The sequence below is a fragment of the Ursus maritimus genome, unplaced genomic scaffold (genome assembly GCF_017311325.1).
Source record: "Ursus maritimus isolate PB19 unplaced genomic scaffold, ASM1731132v1 scaffold_16, whole genome shotgun sequence".
NCBI lineage: Eukaryota > Metazoa > Chordata > Mammalia > Carnivora > Ursidae > Ursus > Ursus maritimus.
The window spans coordinates 42,181,535-42,194,226 of record NW_024424008.1 but is presented as its reverse complement, the minus strand read 5'-3'; the positions used below and the strand labels follow the sequence as shown (position 1 = coordinate 42,194,226).

Genomic DNA, 12,692 nt, shown 5'->3' with positions numbered 1-12,692 from the left:
CTGAAGTGTGGAAAATGAGCTGCGAGGGAAGGCAGGGGCATGAGGCATGCAAGAAACCAGTTAGGAGAGCACTTCCATAATCCAGTGAGGAAGAGTGGTGGCAGGGACAAGGGCAGTGGCCATGAGATGGACAAGGTGAATGGATTCAAGAGATATATGGGAGGTGATGTTTCTGGGTCTTGCTGAGGACCGGACATGGGGAGGAGAGAAAAGGAAGTTTAAAAAGGAGCTCGGCAGGGTCTGTGGCCTAGGGGCCCCCAGCTTGCCTTAGATAAGCAGGTTTCCCAGTAGGAATGGTGGCTGGAGGAATGGAGCCCGGCAAAGGCTCCGGAATTCTCTATCAGATCGCGGAAGGAGAATGGAAATGGCGGGTCCCCTGTTCCAAGATGCCAAGTGAATTAAATAACAATCATAAAGTACCCTGGAAATCTGCGTCTTGCCATAAATAATAAACAGGGACGTTATACAAATAACCAGTTTTGCAGTCCCAGTGGAAGAAAACACATCAGTAAGAAAAATGAAATAAGAAAAAATGCACCCAAAAGCCCCAACTAACAAAATGACAGTATTAGCTAACATCCTGGGGGCTCTTGCAGGCAGTGAAAGAATGGTCTCTGGAAATTATAAGCCCTTAGTGTAAGCCAGCCTCCTCTGGTTGCAGCAGTCAGAGTGGTAGGGGCTCATGGGTCATTGGACCCATTCTCTGCTGCATCAGGTCCCTGGGCAGGGTCCTGCCGCCCCTCTGCTCTGAAATAAAGCACATGTCCCCTACGTCTGCTCGACTCCCCCACTGCCACCCAGGGGACAGCTGACATGGGCCTGAGTTCACTCTCAGAGGGCAGAGAGGAAAAAGAAACACAGATCTGCCTTCTAAGTAAGGCTGCTGAGCAAAGCCAGTCAGTCATTTCCTGGTACTGGTTCCTTTGGTGACCAAAGCATTTAAAATTAGGGGATGAGTGATGAGAATAGGGTATGGGCAGGGTGTTGAAAGCCAAGATAGATTTTTTTTTAAAAGATTCACCCATCCATTTATTTTAGAGAGAGGGTGAGTGAGTGAGCAGGGGGAGGGGCAGTGGGAGAGGAAGAGAAATCCTCAAGCAGGCTCCCCACTGAGTGCGGAGCCTGACTACCACAGGGCTCCATTCCAGGACTCCGAGATCACGACCTGAGCCGAAATCAAGAGCCAGATGCCCAACCGACTGCACCACGCAGGTGCCCCGAGCCAAGATCAATTTTGGAATCATCACATTTTAAAGGCTTACAGATGATGGTATCCAACATTATTCAATTTCATCCACGAGAAGGTTGACATCTGGATGTTTGGAGACTTGCCCGAGGTCACACAGCCGGTCTTACTTTTAGGTGCTCCCTCCACTACACTGATGGGGCACCTCTTTTTCTTATCAACTCCGTTAGCTGGGAGGCAAGAAACAGGGGGCATATTAGACTCATTTCTATGGACTGGGGCACAGGGGTGCAGAGAGAAAGGATAGACGCCATGCCATCAGCAAGAAGTCCAGAGCCGCTGCAGGTGCCTGGGTTCCCAGCCTCCCAGAGCTCTGGCTCCTGCACATGGCTGAGAGGAGAGGGGCGGCATCATGGTGGGGGTGTGTTTGCAGAGTCTGGACTAGAAGGATGGTGCTGCCCAGGAGCTGCGGGGCATGCAGGGGCCTGGAGGGGGCCTGCCGGCTGTGGCTCCCACTGTCTCCTTCCCGGGCACCCGAGCCCCTCCCCAGGAGGCCCAGAGGTCTCCAGCCAACAGAAGTTGCCTTGACTAATCACTTGCATTTGTTTCTTCCCAGGAAGATGAAAACCACAGCGCTGGCAGGCATTTCTGCTTTCCCTTCTCTGAGCTGCGATCCGGAAGGTCGAGGGGCGGAGGGGGGGGGGGGGGGGGGGGGGGGGGGGAAGCTGCCGCTCCTCCCTCTCGCACAGACGCATCTCAGCCTCAGAAAGCTGGCTGGAAGGGAGGACAGGGCTGTGGTCTCCTTCTGCTCCATGCAACATCTTCTTCCTCATTTCCCTTCCTCAACAGTCCTAGGGGCTCTGAGAATTTTCTGGTTCCTGAGAAATGATCTTCGCTGGCCTAGGTCTCTCACTCCAGGCCTTTCCTGATTTTCTCCCACACCACCGGGAGACTTCTGTGTTTGGCCCCCTCTTCCCCCAGCCCCTTGCACTTGCTCTGCAAACCAAACCAAGCTGAAGCGTTACCGGCTTCCCTTCTGTTCATGGTCTGAGCCTCTTCTTTCAGAATTCATGGACCGGCTGTCAGGAGACCTGGAATGTGGTCCTGGCTCTTCCGGCAATTTCCTATTGACCCAAGGCAAGTCTTTCACCCATCCTGGGCCTCCCTGAGTTGGCGGGTTGCACTGTAACTGCTAGGGTTTAAGTTCTAACATAGAGGAATACCAAGCTTTTAGAGGGGCAGGCAGTGCCCCTTGCCGGATACCATGTGAGAACTTTCTAGTCTGCCTGTAAATAAAATCAGCCCCGGGCAGGCAATATGCCTTGAGAACGTGAGTGGTTCTGAGATCTCCAGGAAAACTGGGTATTTGAGAAGAGCCAGGAAAAGGGAAGGGAAGACAGGTGTGTGTGTGTGGGCGGTGAGTAGGTAGGATGAAGAAACAGTGGAAACCATTCCCGGGCAGATCTGGTGGGATTTATCTGTCTGGAGATGCTCCGAGAATGCAGCCCAGTGGTAGATGGGGGTGAGGAAGGAGAGCTGGTGTGGAAAGGAGGGAGACCCACCTGTGGGGGCCTCCTCTCTGCTGACTTGCTTGGGCCTTGGCCTCCAGGAAAGCTCTAGTATACCAGAATAGGAGGAGAGGCTGAGAAGTAAGACTTAAGGAATTGCTGGAGGTGGGGACACTCATTGTGTGCAATGCTCCCTGTTGATTTGCACTGCCTGATGGTTCTTTCTCAAGATCCACCTTGCACCTGTGGATGGCTTTGTGCCTTCCTCTGTTGTCACTCAAGGCACTAATTAATTACTTAAACTAAAGTTGATTAACTACTCCTTATGTGTGAGACACCAGGCTCAGGCCGAAGGATAGGGGAGGAAAGGAGGGAGCAGCATCTCTGTCTTCCTGAGGCTAACTCTTCAATGGGACAGTCTAATCAATGCTCACCAGTTAGAGTAAGTGTCACAAAATAAGTAAGCTGGCTGCCACAATGGTGCATGATGGTGTGGGAAGAGGGCTATCTAATTCAGGTAAGGTAGTCAGGCAGGATTTCTTCATGGAGGTGATAGTAACATGGAGATGGACCTGTGTGTTTTAATTGTGAGCTCCTCGAGGGCAGGGATTAGGTTTTATTTACTCTGAAAGCTCTAGTGCTTAGAATACTGTCTGGCATTTATTATGAAAATTGGGATTATTTTTATGGTAGGTATTCAATGAACTTTTGATGAATAAATAAATGATCTCCTTCCAGCAGTTCCTATTTAAAGCACCGCGTACTTAATCACATGAAGACAATTATGTCAAACACGCCTGCTATTCTTATGCCTGATCTGTCTTTATTTCTTCCTCTCTCGTCTGCCCTTCATTGATTTTTGTTTGTGTCTCCATTTGATGCCCCAGATGTGTTGAGTCCAAACAGAACACACACATGCACACACACACGCACATTACCCACCACCTCTATTCCTGCAAATACTGCAGATTCTATCCCAGAAGCTATTAAGCGCTCCCGAATAGAGCAAACCTCTCATTGACTATCACATGCCTCCTTAAACGACCTTTGAATAGCGTTTTCTTTTTATTGCTTTGTGAAGTTTAACAGCGCCAATTGTGATTACTCTAGCTTACGATAAACCCCAGATCTATAAAACTCCTGTTCATTCATTATTTTTCTCTTGCTCCTTCTCTAGCTGTTTTTTTTTTTTTTTCCTTTGGAATGTAGCAAGGAGTACGGGGCGGGAGGAGGAAGAGGGAAATAAAAATATACCAAGTTAATAAGGAAACAGATGAAATAGGGAACCACTTCTCCTCTTGTGACAGACACCCTATTAGATACTGTTAAATAGAACAAATATACTTTAATACAGAACAAGTAGGTCTTTTATATTTATTCTAAATTGGAAATATAATGATCACCACCTTATCTTTAATGGAAGAAACAGCTTAATTGTTCCAATATCTCACTAATTCCAGCATATGGGAGAAAATTATTTTTTACTATTTTACCAATTGTTCGATTTATACCTAGATGTAGGGTACAGCGTGGACAGAGATTTGTGTTTCTTGATCTATGTCATGGCTGCTATTCCAGTTCAATTATTAATGTGTGGAAGTAATAATTATTTTGAGTATTGGTACAAGATAATTATAAACCATAAAACAGCTCCCCATGTTCGCTGATGCCTTTTCTTATCTGCAGACATGCTGGAGTTTGGGCTTGTGAGTTTTAGAGAGAGAAACACATGTATAGTGTGGCACTTGGGGTCACGGGACTGGCTGGAGTGGGGGCAGAGGAGCCTTCCCCTCCCCTGTGGGTCCTTTCTGTTCTCCTCTTGTGCCTTCCACCCTCCAGAGCCAAAGTCAACCCACCACACTCATCTCTCCTTCTGCACCCGCCTCCTATCTGGTCTCCTGTTTGCTGGTTGAGATTTGTAACTCATCATCTCTGGTGGTAACCTTGCTTGCCACCCCTATGTCTCCTTGTTTACCCAGCAGCAGCTCCTGGGTGTGTGGTTGTGTGCGTGTACATGAATCTCTGTGTTGGGGCAGTAGGGAGGGGTGAGAGCCACAAGCAAAGAGGGAAGCAGGAGTGGAGAGTCAGCTGCTCTGTTACCCCTTGGCTATGGCCAATGCCTCTGTTCCCTCCCTCTTTCTGAATACATTGCTTTATTCCCAGTGAGTAAGGGACCACTTCTCCTCGGGTGACAGACACCCTATTAGGTACTGTTAAACAGACCAAGGATTTTGGCAAAGGGTAAGGCACCTGGGATCACCCATTCTTAACCAGGTCAATCATAGTTGAAAGGAATAACACATTGGTGTGGATTGTATGTGTTTGGAGAAGGGGCTCAGAGAGAATGGGCATTGTTTAGGTATCTTCCCATTTAAACAAGAAAAACCTCTTTAAAATGCCACCTTAGTTTAGTTGTTGCAGAAAGTAAAGCTAACCGGCTTCAGAAATAATCAGATCCTGGTCTTGGTTCCAAGTCCTCCTGTAGTCCCCCACTGACGCCCTTCCTTCGCTCTCTACTTAAGCAATATCTACTCTCTAGTTAATATGAAATTTCTTTATCCTACCATTTTCTGAATCCCTGGTTCATTATTACCATTACAGTTTTCTGCTATGGCAAATGCATTCAGACCCCATTTCTGTGTTAGAGCCCCTAACACCCAACATGACTATATTTCAAGATAGGGCCTTTACAAAAGTAGTGAAGGTTAAAGGAGGTCGTAAGGTTGGAGCCCTGATCTGATAGGATGAGTGTCCTTATAAGAAGAGACACCAGAGAGCTTGTTCTCTCTCTCTCTGCCAGGTGAGGACACAGTGAGAAGGTGGCTGTCTGCAAACCAGGAAGAGAGCTCTCACCAGAACCTGACCATGCTGGTACCTTGATCTTAGACTTCCAGTCTCCAGAACTGTGAGAAAATAACTTTCTGTTGTTTAAGCTATCCAGTCTGAGGTATTTTATTGTGGCAGCCTGAAATGACTAATATACCCCTTCCTTAGCCACTTATGAAATGTTGGTTGGGGGTGTTGTTAAATTGTGTTCATCAGCCTTGTGATAGGATTCTTTTTAGGCCCCAGGATCTGGAGTCAGTATCCTTCTACTGGGGTCAGACACTTGGAGCTTGAGGTTGCAAATCCAGCCTAGCTCCTGACTTTTTGGCTTCCCCAATCCCCGTGAACCTCATTTTCAGCTTCTCTAATGAGCAACGCCGGCAAGAGAATGTGTCTATTCAGCACCATGGACAGAGGTACCCTGTCAAGTCACACAAATTAGAAGTTACTGCCTAGCCCTCTCACCCAGGTGGTGCTGGGAAGGGAGGAGGTAGGCTGAGCAAGAGACAAGTCAGGGAGGAAGACCAGCTGGCAGGATGCAGACCGTGCAGCCCCTGACCCTGGCTGTGCTCAGCCAGGGGACTCCTACAAATGAGACGTGGCTTCTCGAGGCTGCTGCCTTGTCACACTGACAGGCTGCAAATGCAGGACGGGCTACTTCTTGCGTTTGTTTGTACTGGCCTGACTCTTGTCAAATTGTCACCATGGGTGCTGGCCACAAACTTAGCTGGCAAGGTATTAGGTCTGGGGAGCCCGTGGGGGTATCAGTGTCATGGACTGTGGGTTGGGAGAAGAGCCAGCCAAGGAACAATGGGAAGAGGGCATCAGAACTTTGGTATAACTTTGGGGATAGCGGTAGTACAGGTGAGCTGCCTTCTCCATGCCTGGAATGGAAATGAGGGTACAGGGGCTCTGGGCCCTGGGAGGGAAGGGGCCCAGCTCATGACAAGCTGGGCTGGTGGGGAGCCAGGGCTTCATTTGTCTGACTTTAATGAATAAATGGCATCCCCAGCCATTGTTTATCTACTTTTGAATCCTGACAAACAGTCTGTGGCATCTGATGGAGAGGGTTATTAGCTGCACGGAGACAGATGGTTGGGGATGAGGGGATTGGCTCTTTATTATAGCAGGCCCACAAGTGACAGCACTCTGTTTGCTTCCCAGCCTCCATATCAATGTCAATACCTTCCTGTCGCCTTCTGTGACCCAGTCAAGACTCAGAGGAAAGACCCCGAACACGAAGAAGGCAGAATGGCCCATGAGTAAGAGGGAGAGATAGGGCCAGTGGAGTTGGAAAAGAGGGCAGATTTCCCACTGTAAGGTCTTTGAAAATAAAAACTCTGCCTTATTCTTCAGTACTTTCCCAAGTGCCCTGTAAGGGGCTGTTTATTCGATAGGCATTCAAAAAATGTGAATGATTGAAGAGAAATGTAGAGAGGTCTGGATTAAAAAAGATAATAGAAGCAGATTTAATTGTGCTGGGTGAATGGTTGGGGAACAAATTGTGCTAGGTGAATGGTTGGGAAGAGAGAGGAAGAGAAGTAGAGGACACAAAGGGAGTTGGAAGACAGCATGAAGAAAAGTGCTTACGAATCAGCGTACTGTGTTTCAGGCATTAGCTACTCTTCCCCACGTTTCTATGTAAAGAGCTTCATAGAAGTTGAACGGCTCTGTCCACTGTCCCAGGTTCTTGTTCCTGGTACCAGAGTTGCAGGGCATAGCTTCCACCCTCCACATCACCCCCAAGAGGGTGGGCAAGTTCTCACTGACCTTCATTCATTCTCCGAAACTTGTCCTTGGCCATGTAGCCCAGCACCAGACAGCATCCTCTCTTCTGGAGGCCCAGCTCTGGAAGAAAACACAGGTGAGTGAGTTGGGAATGGATCAGGTATCAGTGAGGGTCCTTTCACTGGGGGTGTGAAGCCACTGCTTTCATAAACAAGGCTACTAATGTAAAATTTACATAGCACTTGCTATGATCCGGGCATCCTATTAAGTCAATAATTTCTCATCTGATTTCCACAATAACCTTAGGAGGTGCATACCAGTATTATCCCATTTTATATCATCCTCATTTACAGATGTATTAAGTAGGCAGACTTAGATGGAAGAGCTAGCTAGTGGCAAGCCAGGAGTTTGAATCTAGGCAGTATGGCTCCAGAGTCCATGCTCATAAACCACTACTCTATAGGTTAATGAGGCTCTATAGATCCCAGGCTTGGGGACTATATCCACCTCATGCTGGGACTGTGGTCAGGTCTGCCAAAGGAGAGGCAGAGTCTGGCTCGTGGTGTCCAGGATGGAGCAATGCAACCAGACACAGAGGGAAGTGTTTCAGAGGAATGAAGAAGTGGTTGGGTGAATTTGGGGAAGATTCAAGGGTGGAGGTAGAGGAGTTGACCTTCTGGGAGAGAGTGAGTTTCTGGGTCTGGGGATTCCTGGACATTCTCATGTTCAGGCACAAGGCAGTGTTGTCCTCAAGCGCTTATGAGGTGTGGACTCAAGTGTGGAGCCCAGGGGTTGGGATGGCTAAGAGACACAGGTGTAGATCCTGGTCCCACAAGACTTTGACACAACTGGAAAAACAAGGCAGAACAACAGTTCTAGGTAGCAAATGCAAGAGACTTTTTTTTTTTCACGGTATTTGATAAATGGGAGCCCGTTGTGCGTGGGTGTCGGACTGGAGTTACATCTGCCTCACAAGAGGGCAAGATGGCCTCACCGGTATGTATCCTCTAATCCTGATTTGTCTTAAGCACCTTATGGGTTTGGAAGCCATTCTATACCAAATTCCTCTTCTGACCCCCACAGCACCCCCTGAGGTCGGCAGCCAGGTTATTGCTCTTCACATTATGTAGATGAGGAATCCCAAGTTCAAAGACGCTAAATGACTTTCAGGTATTATTTAGACTCCCCTCCCCACCTCTTTGCTTAAGACTCATACAAACGTGACAGCTGCCATGGTTAATGGACAAGGGGTAGGATTTCTGGAAGAGGGCATGTGACTGCACCCCCCTCCCAGGGCTTGCCACGCTTTCTGGGCACCCAGGGGTTCCCTCCATGGGTTCCACAGGGAAGGAGGGTCCCATGGAGTGGTGCATCACAGCAATTCCTTCCATGACACTGGGTGTTTCTCTGAGCCCTGCTGATTAACAGCGAGGCTCTTGGAGCTTAGACAGGATGGGTTCATTTCCCGTCCCTACCTCTCCATCCACCTCTTGTCACCCAGGTCTGCCCTCCATGGATTGCAGGATGAAAGGGCCCACGAGAGACAGATAAGTCAAGCTTAGGGGCTCTTGCCCGAGAGAAAAACAAAGCGTGGCGGGGTGGTGGCAGAATGCCATGGCCCTGGGAGGTTGCTAGCTTTGATCTCCCGATTCTTTAAAGGGGTTTATTAACTATCAGTAAAGAGCAGAGAAGCAGATCTGAGCATGCCTTTTCCAAAGGCGCTCACTTCTCTTCCGTCCCCTCCACGCACGCTTGTCTGAAGGCGCGGCCAAGCCAACCTCACTTCAAACAGCTTTACATCTCCGGCGCCCAAATTGACGATGTTAAGTTCCCTCATCCAAGGCCTTGGCCCTTTCTTCAAGGGCTCCTGCTCTGTCGAGGGCCCTGTGGATCAAAGCCCCTTTGATGTTTACTTACTATATTTGTGGATTCTTTCTAACAACCACCTTCAAGAGGCAGGAATGCAGCCTGCCAGGATGGGGCCGGTGGAAGTACAAGCTGTGAGGAGGCGCACTGAGCTCTCGCGAACAATGGGCTCTTGCCTGAGACTCTGAGACTGTAGAGAAGCCTCCATGTGCTGATGACGGACAGAGTTAACCAGCCCATTATAATGGCATGAGCATTGTTCATGGCCAGAACGATGCAATTGCTGACAGTTCTTATTATATTTTCCATTGACTTCTTATACCCATCTAAAGTCCATTAGCAGGGACTCCTAGTGAGAAAAGGATGCTGGGGTTCCTGCACTGAGCCCAGGAAAGCATGGTAGGGGGGTGGGGGCAGAAGATGCTGGACGGATTTAGGCCAAACATTCCCATTGGTTTTGCTGCACCGCCCCGCTAAGCCCTCAGGGAAACAGAGGGGGTATAAATCTCCTAGAGATTTAGAGAGCGGGTCCACCTATTGAATCCAGATCATCTGTGTTGGCTGTTTTTCACCACCCCAACTCAACCCATCCTATGTCACATAATGAGTCGCCCCCAGGGTGGCTGCCCGAGGAAAGAGGCCATATGTACAGTCATTATAAGTAGGATTCTCACTGACCATGTTTGATTTTTGCAAATGAGCAGGAAAAGAATTTTTTAGAAACCTGATTAATAAAAGAAATGGAGGATGAGCAATTTCTCAATGTATTTGGCTCATTTAATTTGACACGTGTGGGTTAGTCTTAATTATTTAGGCAGCTATATTACGAGGCGCTAATAAGCACACTGCAGAAATGTACTGAGTGAGAGTGCTCTCCGACTGAGTCCTTACCGAGAAGTGGGGAGAAGCCACTGGGATCTTTGCAAGAATGAGCAGGTTGGAGAATTAGTGAAGTGAGAATGAGATATCTATCCACATATGAAAATTTGGGATGTTCTTCAGAGAGATTTGCAGAGCTAAATTAGAGGTCACTGGGTTTGCATGAGGAAGCAGGCCAGAGGGGCTGAAGTGGGGGAGGGGAGGAGACTGTAGAAGCCCAAGTGGGGAGGCGGTGTGTTGTCAAAGGCACTGAGCAGAGAGAGGGCCAGGGGGAAGCAGGAAGTCACCACCATATCTTGGGGCAACTCTACCCCACCAGGCTAACCAGGCTTTTAGGGGAGAGATGATAGAATGCGACACAAAGAACAGGAATCTTTCACTTTGTGAGCTAGACCAGGTGCCAGACCGCCACTGTCCTTGTCACACAGCACTGGGACCGAAGGTGGAGTCAGAACACAGATGCCCATTTTAACAGCAAGATACCAGGGTCTTCTCCACGGAGACCTTGGGGCTGCAGCCTTTGGCTGAGCACTTATCAGTAGCAGAACCACCGGATGCACTGACTGTGTCTTTGGAAAACGATGAACGTGAATCCAGTCATCCTGGCTTAAAAGGAGAGTTCACAGCAAAGAAGTCCAGGGTCACCTGCAGATAGGATGGGGAAGGCGCTGTCTAAGGAGAGCAAAAGCTTAAGAAATACTACTGTGCAAGGAAGCGTTTATGGGGAAAGGGCCTGTTTCTTGAGGGAAGGGCAGGCACCCCAGGGACTCCTGGCTTCTAGACTGTGAGCAACAGAAGGGTTGGGATTGTGCCGTTTTCAGCTCTGAGGCCCTGGTCCCGAGCACAGTGCCTGGCACCTGGCAGGGGCTCAGGGACAGTCTTCTGATTCAATGAAAGGGCCAAGCACAGACTCCTGGGTAATGACCCGCACCCTCCTCCCCTCGCCCAGGTCAGAATCAAATCAGGTGGGCTGAGATGTCGCACAACGGAGTAAGTTAGGGGAGGGTGGTTGCCGAGTGAATGAAAGTCGTAATTCATTGGAAGAGAAGTCTAGGAAACGTGAGATTTCCCTCTGGGAGGAATAAAAAGGGACGACTTTATAAATGGAACCATTTTCCTTCAGTTTCACAGGGTGAAGATGGGACTTTTTCTAGCCTTAGGATTTCTTTATTCTTAGTAGTAATAACAATGATGCAGTGCTGTTACTTCACATTTGCGGGACTCTTGGTTTTTCACGATGCTGTCATACTCACTACCTTATTAGTGGCTCACAGTAGCTCCGTGAAGTAGACGAGGAAGAATGGTCTATTTCCTCCGTGTTGGTTTCAGACACCGAGGCTCAGAGAAGTAAAAGGACAGTTCAAGGCCAAAGCACTAGCTGATAATAGCACGCAGACTAGCATCCAGGTCTGATTTCTAGCTTAGCTCTCAGGGTAGGGTCTGGGATCCCAGGGCTGCCGATGCTGCGGTTCAAGACAATAGAGGACACAGGCCAGCGGTCCTGTCTGGGCCCGTGTTTCGGTTGGACTATGTCTCTCCCCGGGGCTCCCCCACCGATTCACATGTGGAAGTACCACAGGATGTGACTTTGTCTGAAGAGAAGGACTTGACAGAGAGAATCAAGTTAAAATGGCCATTAGGGGGGCCTGAAGCCAATGTGACCGGTGTCCTCATAAAAAGGGGAAATTTGGAGGCAGACACACACACAGAGGGAGGATGCCATATGAACACAAAGTCGGCCATCTACAAGCCAAGAGAGAGGCCTGGAACAGATTCTTCTCTCACAGACCTCAGAAGGAAGCCACAAGCCAGATTTGCATTTCATAAAGATCATTCCAGCACTGGTGCAGACGACGGATGCGTGGGGGTAAGCCCAGACAAGAGAGCACAGTTGTTCGACGGCTGCCATCCTCCTGGTGAGTGATGATGGACTGACATCTGCTTCCTGTCCCTGCTCTCAGAAGACAGCCTGAGATCCGAGAGCAAGTGCAAGGACCCTGAGCTTTCTCAGGGGGATATTCAGAGCCTCTATCTCCCTGCCACCTTGACACAGGAGAGCAGGAGAGGGGCTACAAATAGCTCACCAGATGGTTCCTTAGACCATATGGAGAAGGCGTCAGCTGGACCTGGCTGGAGTCACAGGGAGGCCATGTGTGTTTCGAAACCATCAGTCCTGGCTGGAGCCCAGCTCCAGCACGGCAGAGTGAGCCACGCGCAGGGCTTCTCTGCGTGCTTTCATATTCTCATTTATAAAATGTGGATATGGAGAGTAAGACCCTCCGCTCGTGGTTAATATGAAAATCAGAGGCACTTGGGAAAGGGCGCCTAGGATCAAGTAGCTGATAAGGACGAGAGCAAGAACCAGAAACGCAATATCAGATTGGGGGCTAGTGACCATCAGATTCGTCCTGCCCCTTCTTTACAGGTGTGAAAGGGAAGACGCATCCAAGGTGATATAAAGAACTTCCCGGCGGCATTCTCTGGAGGCTCGCGTGGTAGCCACAAGCTGAGGGGCTGGAAGAGGAAGCAAGTCAGGAAGGCCAACCAGGTGGGTGTAGCAGCAAGGCTAAGGTGCTGGGGATGGAGAAATAGTGATGAAACTGAAAGACATTCTGGGGAAGAGACAATGGGCTGAGTGTCAGAGTGACTCAAGCAGAGGAAGGGGCAGATGCCCAGGGTAGATTTAATCAGGCAGAACG

At 49.1% G+C, this 12,692-nt stretch overlaps 1 protein-coding gene across 1 annotated transcript in view; it reads right to left on the bottom strand.

Moving 5' to 3' along the window:
• Window positions 1-12,692, bottom strand: part of KIRREL3 (kirre like nephrin family adhesion molecule 3) — a 185,796-nt gene that overhangs the window by 117,483 nt on the left and 55,621 nt on the right. Inside the window, exon 2 of the mRNA XM_040630644.1 lies at window positions 7,291-7,368. Within this exon, the coding sequence (XP_040486578.1) occupies window positions 7,291-7,368 (78 nt within the window). The remainder of the gene's footprint in view (window positions 1-7,290; window positions 7,369-12,692) is intronic.